Genomic DNA, 22848 nt, shown 5'->3' on the forward strand with positions numbered 1-22848 from the left:
TGAAGAAAGAAGAGGCCCTCTCACTATCCTTCCTCTCTCTCTCTCTCTCTCTCTCTCTCTCTCTCTCTCTCTCTCTCTCTCTCTCTCTCTCTCTCTCTCTCTCTCTCTCTCTCTCCACCCCATCTTCTGGTCTTATGATCAAATGCTTTGGTGCAATTTATAATCATCTTTAGAAAGGTTCGGCATACTTGGCGTTTCGCGCCCTACAAGGGAAAGTACGTCATTTTGGTGCGGAAATAAAAATAGAGGTCGCACTGCAGGGAGAAAAAAAATGTATGTTAATCCAAAAACTCATAGATGGAATACTGGTCCGGGTATCACTTTTTTATTTATTTATTTATTTTGTGTACAGATAAAAATATAGTTAATGGAAATTCGGTCAGTTTATAGTTAGAAGTGTCACAAAAGGAGGAAAAATGGCATGAGAAGTTTTGGTTAACCTAAAAACCAATTTATTGCACGTGCAGGTTTTGTTTGAAGGACATTGAGTTTTGCACGTGCAGGTTTGGTCTGGAGAGAATAAATATATTGCACGAGCTATTTTGGTTTGGGAAAATCAGTTTATTGCACGTGCAGGTTAAGTTTGGAGGAAATCAGTTTATTACACATGCAAGTTACGTTTGGAGGAAATCAGTTTATTACACATGCAAGTTACGTTTGGAGGAAATCAGTTTATTGCACGTGCATGTGTGGTAGCTTGGTTTAGAAAAAAACTAATTAATTATAAGCTCGTGGTAGAATGTAATTTATTGCACTAGCAAGTTTGGTTTGTAGAAAATTAATTTATTGCACGTGCAATTTTGCTAAAGAGAATATCTAGTACCAGTTTGAAATTTTGAATGTAGAAAATCAATGAACACAACGTTTACAATATGATTCCTTGACGATAATGTAAAAAGTATCTCTCTTTTTTTTCATTTTCTTGACCAAAATCTATTATATTTCCTGGTTTCTTAAGAAAAAGTCCTAAACTTGGTTGACGTATCTGTATAGTTAATTGATCTTTGCTGGTATCAGATATCATTCGGGATCTTTTAGCTGAGTGGGTTAAGAGTTTGGAAAAACCTTAGTACAAAACGTATTTATAGTAGGTGTCTTGGTTGGTGGGTAGACTTGGTTGTGATGAAGAGACAGCGTGAAACTAGGGATGAGGAGGAGGAGGAGTAAGGGGGAGGGGAGGGGGAAGAGGTAGGGAACGACTACTGACGTCATTGTGACGTCAACGCGTCTAGAAAGAGAAAGAGACACGAGAGACGGCTTTAATTTATCAGTTTTCTGCCGCTTGCACGAACCGAAAACTTTTATTTCGACCCACGTCCAAAGTCTCATTTCCACGAAATCCAGAAAAGGATCAAATAATTAATAGAATGCTAGATTAAAAATTATACATTATCATTTTTACTTAAATTAAAGGCCAACTTTAGCAGAAGACTTTTAGGCTTCCGTAATTTATGCCTATCTCTTCCCTTTTTTAAACAATTTACTTTAATGATGGTAATTAGTAAGCGACTTGGATCGGTTTTATCTTGTAAATTATTGGGTTTTTTCCCCAAGCTATTTTGTGTTGCTTTGTTTGTTAGTAATTTAGATTGGTTTATGATTGTTTATTAACCATTTTTGCGTTTTCATTTATTTACAGGAAAAAGCAGGATGAGGTTCAACTTCTGGAAAGCGCCATCCGGAAGCGAAACGAAGAGTCCCGGAAGTTGGGGGCGGAGTTGGACGCCACGTGCCAAATTTGCCTCAAGACCAAATTCGCGGACGGCGTTGGTCATATTTGCAATTACTGCAACGTCCGGTGTTGTGCCAGGTGCGGAGGAAAAGTTTCACTCAGGTCCAACAAGGTAGGTCGCGCGGTTCTCTCTCGCTCTGTGTTTCTCTCTCTGGTAGATGGATTAAGCTTTGATGCTTATTATGTTTACAACTTTGCTTGTTTGTCAGGTTATATGGGTTTGTATAGTTTGTCGGAAGAAACAAGAGTTACTAATAAAGACCGGCCAATGGATGCACGCTTCGGTGGCTCCCGGGAAAGAAGGCGAGGAACTGTTAACACCGACGTCCGAGCGGAGGCTCCATCTCGAAAGAGGTCATAGCGCCGACAGCGGGATGATGGGCCCCGGAGGAGGGGGAATGCCTAGAAGGGGATCTTTACAGAGATCCGGAAGCACGCAGTCCAGAGAACTCAGGAGACAGTACTCGCAGGTTAGCCTTTAACGTGTTTTGCGCTTGTTGTTGGGTGCAGGTGTTGTTTGTGGTTCGTGGTCGAGTGTCCCGCAAACGGGGGCTGCAGGTTATAGTATGCTTTGTACGTTTTTTGACTAAATTTAGCCTAAACAGGAAAGGGAGCCCCGGCTGACGTCCGGAGGCGGTGGCGATTTTAGTCAACGCGGTCCGGATAGAGGAGGAGGTTTCTACGACAAACCAGGGGACCCAAGATCTTCCACGGGCCCTCGCGGGCGCCCGACGCAGCCGTCAGACCGAAGTCCGCCCGGAAGTGGCGGCGATTCCAAGCGTCGAAGATCCTTCACGGAAACGGGAGAAGACGGTCGTCACGCGCACCGCGAAGGGAGCGAACGATCTCGCGCCGCGCGTCGAGACGGCGCGCCCATCTCGAGAGATCCCTCGCCCGGTAGAAGGGGGGCCAACGACGTCGAACCGGATTACAGGACTAGAGAACACCAAGCGGAGAGAGACCGCTCTCGAGAAGGCAGGAACCGAGGAGTTGGTGGCAGGGATCCGTCCGCGGATCGAATGGGTCGAGAGGAGAGGAGAAACAGCCGCGGAAGTGGCGAATACGCGCGTCAAGACGCGAGCGGGGTGGCGCAAACGGGCGCCGGTGGACGGACGGGCCGAGAGAGCGGAGGGAGACATCGCGACCGCGTTCGCGACGAGGAAATAGTTCGCGGAGACGCTTCTCTGGAGAGGCGGTCGCGGAGAGAAGGTCACGGCCACGACCACGACGACAGGAGGGTGCGGGACCACGACCAAAGATCGCGAGGAAGTGCCGGTAGTTTAGGACCCAAAGACGATCGACGAGAGTCTCCGCAAAGACAGAGGTTAGCTAGCGGTTCCGAAGCCGGAAGAACGTCCTCGTCCGGCCTCGATTACCGAACGGGGGCGTCGACGAGGGGAGGCGTCGGGTACCACAACCACGGCGAACGGGGCCGACGCCACCTGGACCCCAGTTCGGCCGCCGCCGACGCCAGGATAGCCAGAGGTCACGGGAACAATAACAACAACAACAATAACAATAGCGGTCGCCGAAAGCTCGACTCGGTCGTCCGCAACGACTCGTTGAGTTCGGACCAATCGGAGTGCGTCAGGCCTCCGCCGCCGAAACCGCACAAGCACAGGAGGGGTAAGAAGCAACGCCAAAGATCCTTAAGCAGTTCCGACGACGAAATTCGCTCCACTCCCGAGTGTTCCAGCTGCGAAGAACAAGAAATTGAAAGCGAGAGTGTCAGCGAAAAAGGTAAGATCCAACATTCTATCTTCGTCATCTTTCATCTACTCCAGCCCTATTCTTCTTCCGCGTCTTATCTCGATTACAACCAGAAATCGAAAAAGGTAGCTTGATCAGCGATCATTCCAACACGATACCATCGTTAAAAGATTTGGATTAACTTACTTAGATATTGTTCAGGATTGGTAAACCCCTTGTTTAAATAATAACACTCTCTGAACGGTTATTTAACTCGTTTGCCTCAATAAGATCCAGCGGAAATAATTCACGAGTTGAAATAGAACCTAAAAACCCACGGGGATATGTTTTGCCAAAGTACTATCCCTTCCCACATGAGCTCTTTTTCCACTCGGACAAATACCCCTAGCTGTCTTTTGTAAATTTAATTTTCTCCGCTTTTAATCATTGACATTAATCGGGTTTAAAGAGACCGTAAATTAAATACGCGATGTCCGTGGAAACACCACGAGTGAATATATTGAATTCTCCCATGAATTTTGAACTGCCCAGTCAAATTCACCTTATTCCCGATACATGCGCCAAGGCTTATCACTTGATTTTAAAGTGACAAAAAAATAGTATCAAAATGACGCGTCGTCTCTCTGCTCCAGAGTCGATAACTTTCAAAATATTGGCTTCTCTGAAGCAGACGACGCATTATTTTGACCAAGATTTGTCGGTTAGAAACGGCGCGTTAAGCCTTAGGCCAAGCATCGGGAATAACCTGGATTTGAATCGTAATCCAAGTTTGATCACGGATATGTCTTTTAATTCTTTGAGTCATTTACGGGCGACATCAAGAAAATACTACAAAATTCATGGAGAAATGAAATGAACGCGTAACTATAATGAAGTAGCGAATTAGCTCTCCGTTCCTAATGTTTTTGTAGATAAAAATGTCCCTTGACCGTTTTATAGTTCTGTCACCGTCATAAGCCCGACGTTGCTGAAGACCACGTGCGTGAATTAGTTTTTGTTTTACCACCTTCCATTACATTAGCGACTAATTTAACTAAAATTCTTCCTCTCAAAATGACGCGGGACACATAAGCTTCGACAGAGAAAGTACCTAGCTACCACCTAACCAACTGCTTGTACTATAACAGTTACCCCATGGTACATCGTACCCTGGTTTTTAATTCTAAATCAAGAAAGAAGAAGATAATTTATTTTGCATAAATTATATAGTGAGCTTAAAGGAATACATCATTTATTTCCCTCGTAAACAGTAATCACTTTGAAAATAATTAATTTATTTAGAAATTATGACCTAACTGTAAACGGTGATTACTAAATGATACTAGAGAAGTTAATACTAATCTCGCTGTTCCTTCATTATATATTTTTGGTAATATGGACTCGGGGGGTTCTCCCAGTTTTCCAATCCCCTATAGGATAAGGTTGGTAAGATCCATGGTAGACTTCTGTCGTGGTATCGATTAGCTGGCAAAGTTCGTATCTCCAAGAGAAACGAGATTCCGCTGCGCGGACCGACCGACCCATCGATCGAGTTTGCGCGTATCCCTAGCTTCCTTACCCTAAAGGAAGGACTCCCCAAAACACCATTTTTCCCTGAAAGGTAAAAATTCCCATAGTACCTGGAATGAATTCAAGGTAAATCCCCCTGATTTAATCCGATATGCACAGGGTGTTTCTAAAAGGTCTGACCGCAATTAAGGGTACAGTCTTCATTGGACTGTTTCAAGTCCAAAATGTAACTCCTATGACATTTTTCCCAACGAGAGACACTGCCGTTTTTGAGTTATGATTGGATGGAGTGATTTACGGATGACCCCTTTATTAAATAAAATTAGAAATCATTGTCTTTTAGTTTCCTGATTAAATTTAAGGGGTCAACTTGAAACAGTGGCCCTTGTTTCAAAATAGTGATAGAAGTTACATTTTCAACTCAAACACGTCCAAAGCACACTTCCTCTGGTCCAAAACCAGTTTATTAATTGCTTGGACTAGTTTTATAATTCAAGAAGTGGGGCTTACTGGTCTTGGGGACCAGTTTATTAATTGCAAATCGGTAGGAGAACAAAGGTGGGGACCAGTCTGGAGACCAGTTTATTATTTCGGGGTCAATGGTCCTAAGGACTTGTTTAAAAAACATCCTTATTTCCCAGACTGGTCCAAAGAACATGACATGATCCCCCTTAATTTCTGACAGCCCATTTAGAATTTAAATACCTGACTAGCAGACAACAAGAAGATAAAATTTGTACAAGTACAACCCTCGTTGGTTTATACACTCTTAAAATATAAGACGTCTCGCGTTCGTCGTGTAGCAAAGGCAAATAGATATAACAGCTTACTTTCTATAATTTCAATTTGCCATACTCGAAACTTGGCGAATACCGAATATCTGGCGTCTACTGGCTGTACGAAGAAAAGGAGCTAGTTTTTGGATGAAAAGTTTGTCTCCAAAAAGAAACTTATACGAACTACTTTGAAATGTTGTATATAAAGTCACTCCGGGTCTGTTATGACCCACCATACATACCACGACGCCAACATCGTAAAAAACATCTCTTTTTTTTCAGCCTTTCAGATACTTCAAAACATTATACATATATATTTTTTTTAACCCCAAAAGTTTCTTATAGTATAGAAAAGTTAAGAAATACTTCGACCATACATGATCGTCCATTTTTTTTAAATAAATAAATAAATATATTTTAATGTTTATTTGAGAATCACATTACAAACTTTCAAAAACCTTAATTTTGTAATTCTAAAGATGATCAAAAGAAATTGCGTTTTTATATATTAAATTAGCATAAATTATGCGGTGAGACTATAGCAATACATTATTTACTTCCCTTCACAGTAATCAATTTGAAAATAATTCATGAATTTCGATATTATAACATTAATATACTAAAACGAAATGAATACAGACCTGTGCGTCTATCTTTAAACATAGATTTCACTGAAATTAAATTTATGCTGAATATACTTCAGAATTTAACACTAATCTCAATTAATTTTCCTCTCGCTAATTGCAAATACCGTTCCGTTATTATCCAGTAAATTTTTGTAAATTGACAAAAATAATATCCCTATATGCAGTTCGCTACATTGGTCATTTGGAATTATCTTAATTAAATTAAATGAATTAACTTGTTAATTACGATTTTCAGGCGGCGAAGCTGAGGTCTTAGCTCACTCCCGGAAAAAGGAAGAACTTCTTGACGCCAAAATCAAAAAATTCTTAGCGGTGAGCTCCGTGCCCCCAACGCGCTCAAACATAATTATTATTATTATTTTAATTATTTGTAAATTAGATTAAACCTAGACCCCCCCCTTCCAACAAATAACAGTAATAGTTCTAAGTAATTCTTAGGTATCTATCGTTCCCTGTGTTACGCATTTTTCGTATTTAGTTAAAAATTAACATTAAATTTAAATATTTAAATCATCGCGGTGTGGCTTGTCTATCGCTGTTGTCTGAATCATCATTTTTATTTACCAATTTAAAGGGATAGTATAGCGTTCAATTTTTACTACAGTATATTTTTTTAAATACTTAAATGTTTGAAATTTACCGGCTATAATTAGAAGTTAAATTTTTACATCGAAAATATTAATTTTTAAAATTGAATTATTAAAATGGGCAATTTGACTAAGTGATTACGTCATAAGTGTGTCGCCTTTTGGTTGGTGGGAAATATCAGTTGCTCGCAATTGACGTTTGCTTCTTCTTGGACTATTGATCACGCTGTCAAGTTTACCATTTAAACCGTGATAGATATTTCTCAAAACCTTATTAGTCCAAGGCTTAAAGAACGTGCTATTGAAACGTTTACAACAGGATGACGTAATCACTGTGTCGTTCAAGATATCGTGTTCCTATACAGCGAGAGATATTTCTCCAAAGATATTTTATTCCCAAAATATTATACGCTACTATCCCTTTAAAGTAAAAGGTCATACTAGTCTTTGTTATGTTTAATCGTAAACAACATATAAAATAACTAACATTAGTATGAATTTCATTCCTTGTCATTTTATTTTTCCCCATTCAATTATACATCATAATTAACTTTAAAAAACTTTTTGATGTTTGTTGTATGGTTGTGGCCTTAATTTTAATTATAATTTATTTATTTAAATTTAATTTTATTGGCGCCAACCCATTCCCGCGTGAATCACAAACAAGAAATACACTGTTATCAAAAAAACTGCTCGAGACCAAACCAAAAATGGCCCAACGTCCTGTCCCGGTCGGTCCCCCGGGCCAAGTCCTAAAACGTTTTAAACGCTTTTTAGAAAATTGCTATCATTTGTGTAAACATATATTTAAACGTCCCCTCTCTTTTTTTTAAATAAGATGTTCAGCCATTAAGAGCTTTTTTACCCCCCCCCCTGCCCCCAAAGCGAAATACTTAATGCGATTGCGACCCCCTCCCTGCACCACCAAAGGCTTAACTTCAATTACTTAACGACATAAAAGGTTCAAAATATTATGGCCTTTGACATGAAAGTTTAAATTCTATGGGATCTAATGGATTATCGTGGTACGCCATGTTTAAAGTTAGGTCAAACGAGGAATTATGGGTAAAAGCGTAAAGGTATCACACCCTCCATAAGTATTGGTCAATATTTGCAAGCGTTATTTATGAAAGGGTAGCGGTTGGATTTGCCTGAGTGTTGGGTTTGAAATTTTTCCCATGCGCAGAGCGAAGAAATAAGATTTTTTCTCTCACTCACAAGGTTAGGGGGCTGGAGGGTTACTTTTTCTTTGCTGAACGGGCGCCTAAGCGAATGTGTGAATAAAGATGGCGAAGTAACCTCTAGTTTCGTCGAAGCTATAAGCCCCCGCGGTAGATCCATTATCCATACTTATGCATTATAGGGTTATGGTACAAGATCAACGAGGTTCATGGAGGAAAGCTAAATCTAAATTGTCTTTTAAAACATAGGCTTGAAAAGCACGTACGCGTTGCGTTCCTCGCTTAGGCCTATGGTTGGTTTTTAAGTTGTTCAGGACGTTGCGGATGAGTTGTGTGTTTCGTTTGACAGGGGAGATCGAACGATCACGTTATAAACACCGTCCCAACACCGAAGGGTCCGCCGTTAATCGAAGGTCCAACCGGGACCCCAATGCCCAATATCGGGGAGGAAATCCTCCTACGCGAGGAGTCGATCATTCTTGGGACATTAGGGTACCTGGGCATCGCAACGTAAAAAAAGCGGTACGTCTTCCAATCAACATCCCCCTTGACGCGTCACGGAGATACGGGTTAAGTTCGGCTCTTGGACTGCGTCATTTACGCGTCACGTCAGACTCGTGACTCGCAGTTCATATTCAAACGTAACGATGGTAAAACAATTTACCAGAGATACTGAGCTTAACCTATATTCTCCTTGAAATATTTTACCACCATGCCATGCCCATGGATATGTTGCAGCATGCTGGAGAAACCAAAGAAAAGCTTGGAGGGAAAAATGCCTAAAACATCCGAGCTGACAAATGAAAGTTTCTGCTCAAATCGTTTGATTTCTTTGAGATATCGAGAATCTTTTAAAATAAAAGATAAGCATGCTCTCGAGAGAAACTTAAAACCAAGGCTTAAACATTTTCGATAAATTTGAAAGGAAAAACAAGGCCGAAGAGCTTAAAAAATAGGCCTAAGCATGGTGCCTTTTAGAAAAAGAAAGATCAACTGCGCTATGCCTCGATCCATAATGTAACAACACACCATGCTAAAGAACGCCCGTCTTAATCTAATACGTTTGCAAGTGACATAAAGCCCATCTATGCCCACGTCCAGAAAAATAGGTTCGCGGAACGTTACGTCGAACAATATACGGTTGCTTTTGTTTATTCCACCCGTTTTTCTAAGAATTGTCCATGGGATTATGGGTATCTAGAGCACTTGACCACAACTGACCACGGAGGATAAGGAAAGGAATAACCCAAGCCACGTTAACTTAATCCTTTGGGAATAGTTAACACTGATGGACAATTAGGCTTAACACAATGTTGGGGATTGGTAAAGTTACGCGCGCCATTCTCGCCACAGCCAAATACATTTTTGCATGTGAATGCAATAATTATAATTAAATTTAATTAAAAATTACATTAAAGCAAGCCGTTTGGTTAAAAAAATTGGTTTGTTTAAGGAATTCTTGAAATGGAAATATTGTTTAAAATAATTTAGGCTTAACGCTTTGACCTTTAAACCCTATTACGGGTTTGATTGTTTCTGTTTCAAATTCCGTTTTAACCCCCGTGATGAGAGACAACTTTGACGATGTATTTCTTGTTTTTTTGAAGATATAATTTTGGCTCAAAATAATTGGGCAGTATTTGTGAAAGAGCTTATATACGCATGTTAATTATGAATCACTACAAGTAGTTAAGTCTTTTCTTTTCTTTCGTCTATAGAACGCACGGTAATGGCACAATCGCTTTGCGCGCACTTCTAAAAAATGCGCGTGATCCAAAAAGTGCGCAAACAGTTGCACGATATACTAAAAATGCAAAATGCAGTTTCAATGTATTTCCCCCCACCATAAAAAAGTCCTTTTTTTAGTTTAATTTTTTGTCAACTGTCGAGGTTATATCGCAGCTATCCCATTGTCTTTGTACCTGAAGGCAACGTGATAGCTCTTTGATTATGGTTCTTGTATTTAATTGGCGGTGTTTCTTTGTGGTTTTTTTTTGTTCGCGATTCGGTGGGTTGTTACAGCACCCAGTTTCGTGGCAACCATCGGCGGATGGAACGCGGATGATTGGACACATGATCCTAAAGAAGACGTACAAGGAAGGACACGGCGGTGGTTCCAGCGCCGCCATTTTGGGCCTTAAAGTGATAGGAGGGAAAGCCTTGGAATCGGGGAGACTCGGAGCCTTAATTGACAAAGTCAAGAAGGGTAGCATAGCTGACACAGTCGGTCATCTTAGGCCGGGTATATTATGTCCTCTTGGAAACCATCCAAGGTCATCGACTTATGTCCTTTTCTGTTGCGTACATTTGTAGGAGACGAAGTATTAGAATGGAATGGGAGGTCTTTGCAAGGCAAAACGTACGAAGACGTTTACGAAATCATTGCCGAGTCTAAACAGGAGCACCAAGTGGAACTTATCGTTTCGAGGCCACTTAGGTACGTGCCCCCTCGTCACTTGACCTGACTTGACCTTCTAATTGTATGAATATTCTTTACAGTGACGTTGGACGGGCTGATTTAAGGCCGGGTAGAAGGCACGTTATGACGTCTAGAGGAAGTAAGTACCATGGGCATGTCATTGTACTTCAGTATATACTTAAATGGATTCTGTTTTCTCCTTATCAGAACTCGAATTAGACCCGCGCAAATACTCCGACAGACGTCCAAGCGTGACAGTGACGTCACCTACCTCACCAGAAATTGCTCGTTTAAGGCCGCACTCTCCCGTCATTGGTGGTCGCATACAGGTCAGTAATTACAAATACTAAGACGCGGATTCAATCACGTGACATATACATACGGTTGTACAGATCAAACTATGGTACGACCAACAAGCTCTCCAGCTCGTTGTCACCATCGTCAGTGCCGCTGAATTGCCTCCGAGAACGGTACACCAAGCTAGAAACCCTTACGTAAAAATGTTCCTACTGCCAGATAGAAGGTATTTGCTTGTCCCTCGCAACTAAGGCTTGCGAGAAACCATCGCGTTCTAATGATTGTCTTCAAATTCATTTGTCGCCTTGCGTTCTTTGTCACTCAGTGAAAAGAGTAAAAGAAGAACTAAAACGATTGCCAATACCAACGAACCAAAATGGAACCAGACATTCGTCTATTCCCCTCTCCGAAGAACGGATCTTAAAACGCGTGCGCTGGAGATTACCGTCTGGGATTACGATAGATACGGTGCTAATGACTTTCTCGGAGAAGTTCGTTTCTATTTTACATTTTTACAAGATTATCTATCCGAGAACTGCACTTACATAATCGAAATATCCTCTCTCTCTCTCCTTTAGATTGTCATTGAATTGGCAGCCGCTCCGGTCAACAACGAATCGGAATGGTACTTGTTAACGAGCCACGAAGACAGCTTAACGGCTCAGCTTGTACGTATGACGTTTTCGTGAGATAGATTCCTTTCTAACTCGATTGTTTTTTTCAGAAACGCCAAAATCTGTTTTTGGACACGGAAGCAGCCAGTACGATAACATCAACGGACCACCTATCACCGCCTTCCACAATATCCAGGTTTTCCGATAGTGATATGTCAGAGTATGACTTTGAAGAAGGCATCTCGGTCATCAGAGGTACGTCCTATCTTGTACTTAGTTTGAGAATGTTGTTCTGGTTTAAACTGGTACGGGATTCTTTTTTCTTTAGATCTCAGGCTCAGAGGAACCGACGGTGCTAGTCTTAGTTCCATCGGAAGTAGTTGTAGTCCTCCACCTGTTGGAGACGAAATCGAGATGTTGGAGAGGAGGTCCAGGAGGGACGCGTCTCCTCAATCTAGGAGAAGATCTGGTAAGGGTATATTTTGTACTTCGGGAACTGTCTAAGGGGCGGGTTACTGATTTTGGGCTTGGTTATATTTGACGCAGTGATAACTAGGGACGAATTACTCTACGGTACGGGAGGAGGGCGGGGAGAGCGAGTCATGTGGTCCGATCTACCCCCGACGTATCGAAGCCGATCGCGGTCGGCGGCGCCGAGTGAAGGATTATCTCGCTCGCGTTCGCCGTCGAGACGCGCTGACGGCTCCACCCGGTCTTTGTCCCCACCAGAGCTCACTTCGCCCATAGCGGAACGAGGCGCGGGTTACGGAGGACGCCACTCCGCCTATTCTCATTCCGCCGGAGGAACGCCGACGGGAACGCCGCTCATTAAGAAACGACAACTCCCCCAGATCCCTCCCATTCTCAGGAGAGGCAGCCGCGACCAAATGACGCTCGACCTTGAAGAAAGGGCCAGGCAACTAAAGCTCAAAATGCAAAGGCAGTCGGGATGTAAGTATAACCTAACCTTTAACCTTCCGCCTTGAATTGGTTGGCTAAAGTAGGCTTAAAGGTCAAAGACATTTTCGATTGGGTTGAAGCCCGTGAGCTAGGGTTTTCCGGTCACCCTCACGGGGTCAACCTTTTCTTAAACGGCATGGTCAGTTGTAATTCGTTGGCGTTTGTCGTCGTGTGACACGGTTCTGATTTTCAGCTATGACCCCGGTAGGGATGTATTCCGACAGCGAGGTTACCTCGAGGCACAATTTCAACCGTCAACTCCACGCTCACCAGCACAAAGTACCAGGAGGAGGAGGAGGAGGAGTCAGTGGCGGCGGGGGCGGAGTTTACAGGTATTCGAGCGGACCCGGCGGAGCACCCTCCAGAGGCGGAGGCTCACGCATCGCCGCCAGCATGGGTTTGGGTTCCGTCATGAGCCCCGACAAGGAAGGGATGGAGTACGGGGCGGGAATGGAGAGCGACGGGTCCGAGACCAGCTCAGTCTCTAAATTTAGCATCACCAGTGCCTTTTCAACTCAGTCTGAGAGGCCCAGAGGTAGTCGGACCCTCAGGTACGCAAAATGAAACACCGTATTAATTTATATACTTTACGTAAATACCGACAATTTTACGCGTTTACGAAAGTAAATTAACTTCTTATCCAATCAAACATTCATGAGCCTTTAGAATACTCTTAACCCTGATCGAGCATGCGTCTTTAAACTTAGATACCATAGAAGGAATCGCACCGTAGACCTTGACAAGGTCCAGAGTTTGACCTTGTAGAATTTAGTTTGCTAAAGAACTTTTGTCTCGGTAGTTACCAGTTTAGGACACTAGGAAGTGAATAGTTAGTTACCTCGCGATGTTCATGATCCCATTTCACGCATCCTAACATCTTGTCTCCTCTTTCTTTTCTTTTTTTCTTCTTTCACTGTTCCCTCAACGATATCCATCCACGCTTTGATTTTTTTGATTTCCTTCCCTTGTACCACGAACCAATTACCTTCCTCTACCACTACCACTACCCACTTTTCTGTGTTTCTTTTCCACCTTCTCTCTCTCTTTTTTTTTTCTTCTTGACTTTAGCGAGTTTACTTCCAGGATGCAAGGATACGGTCCCGTTCACCCTCCGCGATCCTACCGGGGCAACTTGAACCGGAGCCTTAGCAATAGCGACGGTCAGAGTGACGAGAAGGCGGACGGAAGCTTATCGGATACAGCCATCGGTTCCATTACGGAGAAAGGCGTCATAGACAGGCACGGACGACACGGTAATGTCGCCTCCTCTCACGGAGGAGGCGTCGCTGGACAGTCCGCCGGCGGAGCTAGCGGGGGAGGACGCATGGCTCAGTTCATGGGACTCTCCAAAAGAAGCAACAGCACTTCGCAGCTCAGCGTTGCAGGTAATTACAGAGATCCGTACTATAATAATTATCGATACACCGGCCGATATATTTACGAATCGGTGCTTAGAAGACAGTGAGCTTAGCTATCTATATTAATCGTTTAGCATTTTAAAATATATATCGATTTTTTCAAAATAAAATTCCATCTTAACGCGAAATGATCAATTATCGCGATATTTCATAATGAATCGATCACTTATTTATCGACGATTAGGAAACTATCGAATGTTTACGACTCCTCCTCTGATATTTAACGATAGTTTTCTCTTCGTCTTGAAATCGATCGTAATATCGTGATCGAACTTTATTTTGAAAAAAAAATAAATTAAATTAAATAAAATAAAATTGAAGTTTAAGGAATAAACACTAACAAATCCTAGTGTAATTAAACCACAAAACAACAGTTGGTGACTGACACACTCTTAATTAGCAATTAGCGATAAATGCTTAATTAAAAATGATATTAATGAACTTATCTGGATATTTTTGGGGATAGGGGTCTATCTATATTATAATAACCCCCGACCCGATTGAAATTAGGCTTAGAGTGATGTGTTTTTACCGTACGCTCTCGTGATAATGGTAATTAGTATAGTCGATATTAAGTGTTAATTAAACCACCCAATCAGCTCAAAGTCATCGTTATTCTGAGGCGGTCTTCGTGTTTGTAATTGTTACTCCCCTTGAATCTCAACACACTGACGTGTTCATTTAACCCTCAACGTGAACCAACCCCACTACAATAACATAATCAATGTCCTATTGTGATATATTTGGTTTTTTGGTAAATGTATTTTTTTAAAATCAAAATTATCAAATGGATCCTAGCTTCAAAATTCTGGCTTTAGTCTAAAAACATGAATGAATCATAACCCTTATTCTTAAAAAAATATAAAGACATCGTGCCAAACAAATATCATCTAGTCGTTTTTAAGAAACCAATTTAGATCTAAAACAACTTAACTCTAAATGTAGTATTGGTGATTTTATTAATATCAATTAAAATACCAATTCGGTTAGTTTAAAATTAATAAAAAGATAACATCGAAACATTGAACTTTAATAATCTTTGTCCACAGTTTCAAGATTTGAAATTAATTGGAAATACTTAATATATAATAGAAATTAACCTTTCTCTAACTAACTCAATCTCCCTCGTATTTTTGCTTATTGTGTGGCCCGATCCCAAAAATTATCCAAGATTAATATCAAAAATTAAATAATTAACGACCAAATTAATAATAATAATAATATCATGAAAGTTTTGTCCAACATATCCATGGAGTTTTGAGATTAAATGTTATAGTCATCAACTGTTGAATAAATTAACTCCTCTATACATGTATTTTACGGGAAGTACTACTTAAAAAGTTAAAATAATTACAAATTAGATTAATTAAAATTAAATTGAATTCAAAGTTAATCTTTAATGAAATTTAGCAAAACATAATAAGTGTTTTAAAACCTCCTCTATATTACGCGATAAAAAAGGGGTAAAATACTTGTGAGCATTTTTGGAAAAATCAAAGTTCAACAAAAGGTCATCGTCGTTATTTTTGGTATTGTTAGAAATTGGTTAGTAATTAGCCATAATAGTTTAATCTTAACGCTTAGGTTACGATCAGGAGCACAAACACTATAAGAGTGGTTTAGCATAAAGAGTTAGGTTTAGCATAAAATATATCAAATTAGGCTTCGTTTGCAGATTAATTCGTTATGCTTAGCGTAAATTGGAAAATGACGCGTTAGGCTTAGCGTAAATTGGAAAATATCGCGTTAGGCTTAGCGTAAATTGGAAAATATCGCGTTAGGCTTAGCGTAAATTGGAAAATATCGCGTTAGGCTTAGCGTAAATTGGAAAATGACGCGTTAGGCTTAGCGTAAATTGGAAAATGACGCGTTAGGCTTAGCGTAAATTGGAAAATAACAGATTATGCTTAGCGTAAATTGAAAAATACCATGTTTGGCTAAGCGTAAATTGGGCAATAACATGTTAGTCTTAGCATAAATTGAAAAACATGGCGTTAGGCTTAGCATAAAAACATCGCGTTGAGCTTAGCTTAGAAAATAGATAAATACATAGGTTTAATGTGAACTATCCCGATTATCCCGGTGGCTTTGGAATGAACTACCTATGCAAATCTAGTCATGATCATATGACGTAGTAGATTAGATCATGAGAAGGTATCAGGTAGTTATTGAAGGTTCTTTCAAAATTTCGTGAAATTTTGTTTTTCGGCCCAAATTGAACCGGTGCTTTGCTTTTGTACCAAATATTATCGAATTTAAGTATTTTTGGGGTATACCAACCTTTTGGCCTATTCATATATAATAATATAGAGTGTTTTGTGAGAAAATATTATATATATATAGCACCGCTAGCCGTTACAATTAAAAAAAATGTTTAAACCAACACCACGTGGTCTCCGTTAACCAATCATAATCAAACTTTGGATTGATCAATGCTCAAATTATATCCACTAGAGTAGAATAATGATTCGTATGGCCAACTTAAGAGAACGTTGATAATGATAATTAGCCGGAAAATGTTTGAAACCAAGGCTTAAGATAAAAGAAAGACTGACTGTAGTCTGTTTGCCACGGGAGATTCTGCGCACGTTGAACGAGAGTTAATTAAACAAATTGGTTAACGGAAGTCCTTGTGAGAGTGCATCGCTTAATAATAATATTGTTAATCGTGTTTAAATAACGTAAATATATCTATTAAAATTAAACATTAAAATTAAGAGACGTAGTTATAAATGGTTGATTTTACACAGTTCGCTGAATTCAGCTTGACTGTCAATTGAAATTATTTGTTTTTCTTTTTAATATGTCTCTTTAATAAACCCATCTTAGTTTTCAAAATGCCTAAAATACGACTGCGTGGTTAAAATTAAATCATAAATTCATTTAAATTACCCTAATTATCGTTTTATTTTGGTTAGAAACAATTAGAAATTGAGGTCCAACTCTATCAAAGGCAAATAGAAATAACAGAGAGTGAATTAGTAAGAAGAGCGTAGGCGATGCGTGATTCACGTTCAGTGCTCCCTCTATCGTCATTACTCGCGTATGAATAACTAGCATAAGGTTATAAGTGATGTTCCATAAGTATGAAGACACTAGCTATACGAGTTCGTAATGCTACTGAGAGACTTACAGCTCGAGATAACTAGTTCAAGGGAGAACGACGGAAGCGAGTCAATTGAAGTCCTACACTCGGTGGTTAATTTTGCAGGACTTCCATCTAGGTCCTATTTAGTCTGCATTACTAAGCCCAAATTTGACAGCAGCGCCTCACCAGGCGTATGTCGTTTTACCCTGAATCTATGACCTACCGTCCTACCTCACTCACTTCAAAATTACAAGCTCCAGTTTCTAAGTTACCAGTGACAAACTTATGGAACATATCTTATGAACTTATGGTTATGCAAGTCATACGCAAAATATACAACACCCCCACTGACTAGCTCACTTTTTGTTAATTCTATGCGTATCTTCGCAGTTCCCTTCGTGAGTGCATAAGTGTATTTCGAAGCATTTAAATCGCACGATACTAATTGTTAATTAACTAACACACCAATTACTAATTTTGTTTTTGTTTAAAATTATGTAAAATATCAATATAGGCATATTAACACTACTAATATTGTTATAAAAAACAAACCAAAACTCATATGAAAGCGACTTATAACCTTCTAATAATGGTAAGTTATGTGTCAAGTGTGTGTTTAGCTTGCTCAGGCCGTGTTAACCTTTTTTTTTTTAATTATTATTTGTCGATTTTTCACCTGCTAAAAATTCAAGCCTGGTAGGGGATTTGTCAAATTTGTTTTCATTAAATCCTTGGTGTTGTGAAAAATGGGTCACTGTTGTATAAAAATTTCTTGAAAAATTTACCACGATTTGTTAGTAATTTTTCTCACGTGCGACCGAGGTATTCGCCACTAAGCACGTGGTGATTAAGTGCGGGAAAAAGCGCGTGTGCGTAAGAACGGTTAAAGCGCGGGAAAGCGCGTGCCACGTGACATTGCGCGCCAAATTAATTTTAAAATTCAAGAACCAAGGCTTAACGTGGTGGTGGTAAAATTTTCAAGTGTTGATAACTATATGCCGTTGATAATTACCAATTTGTGTCTTTGATTTTTCGTTTTCTATTTCTCTTTCTCTCTCTCTCTCGCCCTATTTTTTTCTTCTCTTTTCTCTCCCCGTATCCTTGCGCCACGAAAACAAAATAAAACATACGAACCAAACGCAAATACTGTATTTTCAACGCGAAACTGAACTGGTCCAGGTCATAAGAAACGGTTAGGCTTCCGCCGAAAGCGCTCGACGACCTTCAGCGTCCATCGGAGCGAAGAAGTAGCTCCCGAGGACTGTCGTCATCTTGTAAAGCAAGCCAGTAGCGTTTCTTCCGATGGCGAGGGAAGCCTCAGTGGGGACAGCACCGCGTAAGTCCCCGCGTCACCTAAAAACAGGACACGTCGCAATTTAAAATAATCAGTCGAGGAATTAGGGCGTTTTGGTATTTTTAATCAATTATCTTATGGAAAAACAACGTGGAAGATATTTTTGCTCGTCCTCAAATAAGAATTCACGTAAAACCCAATTCCATCTGATTATCATATTCGTTGATTGCGATAATGCAATCTTTAATATAATAATTAATTTGTCAACAATTTTTTCAATTTTTTGACATAATTTGAGCGTGCATTGTTTACGATTAAAATGAGGATTTAAAAGAAAACAAAAACAAAATGGAAAAGGGTTGTGAAACGGACGGTTTAAAAAAAAATAATATATTAATTTAATTTATGCAAATATTTTCTGTTCCCGATTTATTCCGAACTGTTTTCATAAACCGTTAGTTTCCGTAAACCTTTTTTCCCCTAATTTTCTTTTTAAATCTTTAATTTTAATTAACTAATAGTAAACAATGCACGTTCAAAATAAACAAAAAGTTAAGATTGCATTATCGCCTATATTATTTTGACAATATTTGAAAAATATCAACGACAATATTCAAAAAAAAAAAATTAAAATATTCATCGCTTCCACGTTTTTTCCAATTTTAGCTAATTTAATTATTAATTAAATAATTATATTTAAATACATATGAAATATGAAGAGGGTGGGTTTAATTACCGTACCATAGCTTTTTCCTTAATACAATGAGTCAAAGCGTGACCCAGTCGAATTTAACTTAAGAAAATATAAAATTTCGAATATTTATTTCGGATGTCTATTGTATTTGTAAATATATGTTTATTGTTTGCGGTGTTGTTTACGTCGTCAGAATTTCAAAGTTGCTTGGCGTATTTTTTTTTTTTTTTTTTTTTTTTTTTCAGAAACGTTTGCCTGTTTGAAAGAAACAGTCTTTTAAAATGACCAAAAATGCATTTTGAAATTATCAAAATATAATGCACCTTTCTTTATAAATTTATATTTATAGCACGAATTTCAAAAACCTTTTGTTTTATTGTCTATATTTTGTCACAAATCTACCGTTTTTCTATCGTTTTATAAGTAAAACAACATAAGTATCATCTTCGAATTCGAAAATACCCCCATAATAATAATTAAACGACTTTTTTACTTTTGCCAAAAAATATTGACGAAAAAGTATTACACAGACCTCAACCGGCTGGCAGTTTGTTTTTTTCGCGTACACTTAAAGAACTACATTTTAAAAAACGATGTATATTTATATTTTATTGGAAATAATTGCTTAAATTCAAATTATTTTGTTATAGAATAGACTTTTTTTTATCAGCACAGAAAGAAATTTACATCATGATTTTGTTCTTTGCACGGGTATTTTTTCAATTTTTCGTTGCAGACTTTACGGGTAGAAAGCGTAGTACTAGTGGCATACAACGTAGTGAAGAAGTTTATCCCCCTATCACCTTAAAAATCGCCAACGAGAAAACGGACGAGATTAAAGGTGGTCTTACCTCCAAATTGACCCCGTAAGTAAGGCCACCAATACCCCTGTCATTTTTAGAATGTCAGTCATTTTGGCCCCCTACTACCATAGACTACAACGACCCCAAGTGAGCAGAAAATCTGAATATAAACTCTTTGAAAATTACTTGAGAAAGTTCGACTTATAGTGCTAGTTAATATTATTAACTTATGGTTAAAATTCAGTGCAATTCGACAAAATTTACTTTATATAAATATTTTGAAACTTTTTATAGTCACTGAGCACCTTGGTCCTTGCATACCAAGTCTCTTAAACACTATAATAACAATTGCAAATAATTTTCTTGACATGAGTTTTAATTTCTATTTTTCTGCCAAAACAATATGACCCGCAAATTAATACATTTTCGGGAAAAATACCACTTTAACTAGCCCGAGTTTTTTGTCATGTTTGTTTTTTTCTTATATCTATGCGTTTCGTCGAAAATCCACTTTGCATTATGAATGACATCAGAAGTTAATAATTCTGAAGTAACATTCTAATATACCAGAAAGGGGCATGTTGATTTTGAAGCATGGTTAAAAGTAATTTACTTTTTAAACCGCATGGAATTTAATCGCGTAAATAATAATGCGTTCCGAGATCCGAAATATTCGAAATTAAATACATAATTAATTTTAATTTAATTAATATAAAAAATAATTATACAGGCGACAAAGGCGGCATGCTTTTTCTCATTTAAATGTACTTACACATTAATCTCTAGTGTTTGTTTATTTATGTATATTTAAACAATGCCGTTGTAAACATTTATTATTTAAAATCAAATTAAGGTAGTTGAAGCATCTTCGACTATCTTGATATGTAAATTTTGTAGACGATGGTGTGGAATATGACTCAAAAACATATTCATGTCATAAATGGAAACGATGAATCATGGCTATAAATTTAACAACAACATGGATTTGTTAAACTTTTAAATTGAAAATTGAGTTGCATTCCACTCCTGTAAAATATGATTCAAGTTTAAAACGGATCTACAGTTACAATCTTCAGACGGGCTTATATAGTTTAAAGCATGGACATGAAGTCCTAAGAGGACCGGCGGTTATTAGATCCATGCTTTGAGCGTGTTCTCGTCTCGTCTGAGAACTGACATTCCATAAACACTTGCGGCTTATTTTGGTCTACAAAGATGTTGTTTTTGCCTAGATCAATGTTCAATGGAAGATTACAGTTTACTTTTATATTATATTTAGTAAACTGTGGTCAATATATGTTAGTTTGTTTACCGCGATCGCCAAACGGTTGATTGGAAGACCAAAGTTGGTGGTGGCGTTAGACGATTGTCGGTGTACGGAACTGAGTTTTGATTTCATTTGTATTTATTGGAGTGTTTATATCTTCAGTTGGGTGCCGACCATTAGATTGGCGCCAGAGGGCGAATATTCCGGTTTCATCGAGGGTTTAGGACCAGGCCAATTAGTGGGCCGACAGGTACTAGCTTCTCCGAGTTTGGGAGACATTCAGATCAGCTTGTGCGACCGCAAGAGCAACCTAGAAGTGGAAGTAATCCGCGCTCGAGGTCTACAAGCCAAACCAGGTGCCAAGATACTCCCAGGTTAGAAGATTCGAAACCATTCTTCAATAACTCATTGCAGTCATATGAATGATAATGACAATACTCCCAGACCAGAATGGTCTTGTCTTCGTACTTGTAATGTTGTTGGTTGCGAGTTGTACCAGGAATGCATACCGCTAATAAAAATCATTGTGCATCCATGAGAAAATGGCCACGCAATGATTCCTAGTTGCTATATGTATTCCTGTTATCACAGGTAGGCGAGTGTAATTTGGGTACAGATATCCACTGACAGGAAAACATGGAAGCAACACCGGGAATCTTTATGTGGGTGGGGCTTAAGTCTTATCCCTTCATTGACGTCACCATGAGTACTAGCCCACATCTCGAAGGTTATACGAGGTGCTTTTGGAACCCTTTCGGAAACATAGACTCAAAACCAATAAAATTACATACTAGTGTTTATATTGCGTACTTGGCTCCCTTGGCAATAGAATATTCGTTTAATAACTTGTAAAAAAACCAACGCATAGGGGTTGGACATCCATCTTTGGTTATTTCCCTATTTCCCTATTTCCAAGACGGAACCCAAGTTCCCTACACGCTCTGCCTCTAGCGGTCCTTTTGGCATTAGGGACAAACCCAAAAAGGTGTCCTCCCCGCCTCTGTGGTGTTTGCTTCTCTTGCCTGATAATTTTACTAAATCAAGTTACATACAAATTGCCGGATTAGGCAAAAACAAAGACAGTGTTTGGGAGTATTATCTTTCGTATGATATGATGTCGTTTCTCTTTTTATTATAAACTCGTGTATTAGTTGTGGGATTTGTGTTCTTAGATTGAATTTCTAATTTTAGTCTATTCCTCCGTAGCTCCTTTTGTCAAAGTGTACTTAGTTAACGGCGGAAAGATAATTGCCAAAGCTAAAACAAGTATCGCCGTACGCCGGACATTAGACCCTCTCTACCAACAACAGTTGGTTTTCCACGAACGATATAGAGGTTGTATTCTACAGGTGAGAACATACGCCCAATCAATCATTTTTCGTGCCAGACGCCAGTGGTGTGCATGTGGTCAGTAGACCTTTCAAGGAGGAGACTTAAGGCCATTTCAGACCGTACAACTTTTTAACTCATTTAAATGAGTCAACTTGAGTTGAGAGTAAATTACTTGGGTCGTGTGAACAGAAGTTGGACAAGTTGAATCACCTAATTATAAATTGATCATTGATAATTTTTTTTTGACTTAAATTTTTGACCCATCAAGTTGACTTGTCTGAAAAGGCCTTTACTCTAGATAAAGGTTGTAGATTAATGCCTGGACTTCTGTTTTCAGAAATCGTAATATTTTTGTTCTAAACCGCAAATTTTTGCGCTGGTGGTCAGATGACCTTTGAGAAGGATGATTTGAGTAGATATAGTTCATAGGTCAATGCGTTGACCTATAGTTAGTCCCTGTTTTCAGAAATCAGGTCTACATTGTTTTTCTTTTTTGTTATAAACCGGGAATTTTTGCGCT

General features: G+C 39.2%; 1 protein-coding gene and 1 long non-coding RNA gene across 9 annotated transcripts in view; one reads left to right on the forward strand and one right to left on the reverse strand.

The window, feature by feature from the left end:
- Rim (Rab3 interacting molecule) overlaps window positions 1–22848 on the forward strand; it is a 50649-nt gene that overhangs the window by 20621 nt on the left and 7180 nt on the right. The window contains exons 2-20 of one of the 8 annotated variants that reach the window (XR_016366828.1): window positions 1640–1844; window positions 1942–2202; window positions 2329–3472; window positions 8492–8664; window positions 10165–10384; window positions 10456–10579; window positions 10642–10700; window positions 10769–10890; window positions 10954–11084; window positions 11184–11349; window positions 11437–11526; window positions 11583–11727; window positions 11801–11941; window positions 12019–12423; window positions 12626–12983; window positions 13501–13817; window positions 18118–18274; window positions 19663–19792; window positions 21159–21297. Coding sequence is in view for 7 of the 8 variants with exons in the window: in XM_089838848.1 (XP_089694974.1) it covers window positions 1640–1844; window positions 1942–2202; window positions 2329–3472; window positions 8492–8664; window positions 10165–10384; window positions 10456–10579; window positions 10642–10700; window positions 10769–10890; window positions 10954–11084; window positions 11184–11349; window positions 11437–11526; window positions 11583–11727; window positions 11801–11941; window positions 12019–12423; window positions 12626–12983; window positions 13501–13817; window positions 18118–18274; window positions 21159–21370; window positions 22188–22345 (4588 nt within the window). In the remaining variant the exon portion in view is untranslated. Of the gene's footprint in view, window positions 1–1639; window positions 1845–1941; window positions 2203–2328; window positions 3473–6609; window positions 6687–8491; window positions 8665–10164; window positions 10385–10455; window positions 10580–10641; window positions 10701–10768; window positions 10891–10953; window positions 11085–11183; window positions 11350–11436; window positions 11527–11582; window positions 11728–11800; window positions 11942–12018; window positions 12424–12625; window positions 12984–13500; window positions 13818–18117; window positions 18275–19662; window positions 19793–21158; window positions 21371–22187; window positions 22346–22848 lie in introns of those variants that run through there. The other 7 variants (XM_089838875.1, XM_089838848.1, XM_089838850.1 and 4 more) reach the window with 7 other exon arrangements.
- LOC149718263 (uncharacterized) lies at window positions 1259–18118 on the reverse strand. The gene is made up of 2 exons (XR_016366835.1): window positions 17951–18118; window positions 1259–3428 (listed from the first exon to the last, which is right to left on the reverse strand). It is a non-coding gene; the product is annotated as an uncharacterized LOC149718263 (long non-coding RNA).

This window comes from Phalangium opilio, unplaced genomic scaffold (assembly GCF_054372755.1).
Source record: "Phalangium opilio isolate 3A_F unplaced genomic scaffold, DU_Popi_V2 ptg000002l_1, whole genome shotgun sequence".
NCBI classification, from domain to species: domain Eukaryota; kingdom Metazoa; phylum Arthropoda; class Arachnida; order Opiliones; family Phalangiidae; genus Phalangium; species Phalangium opilio.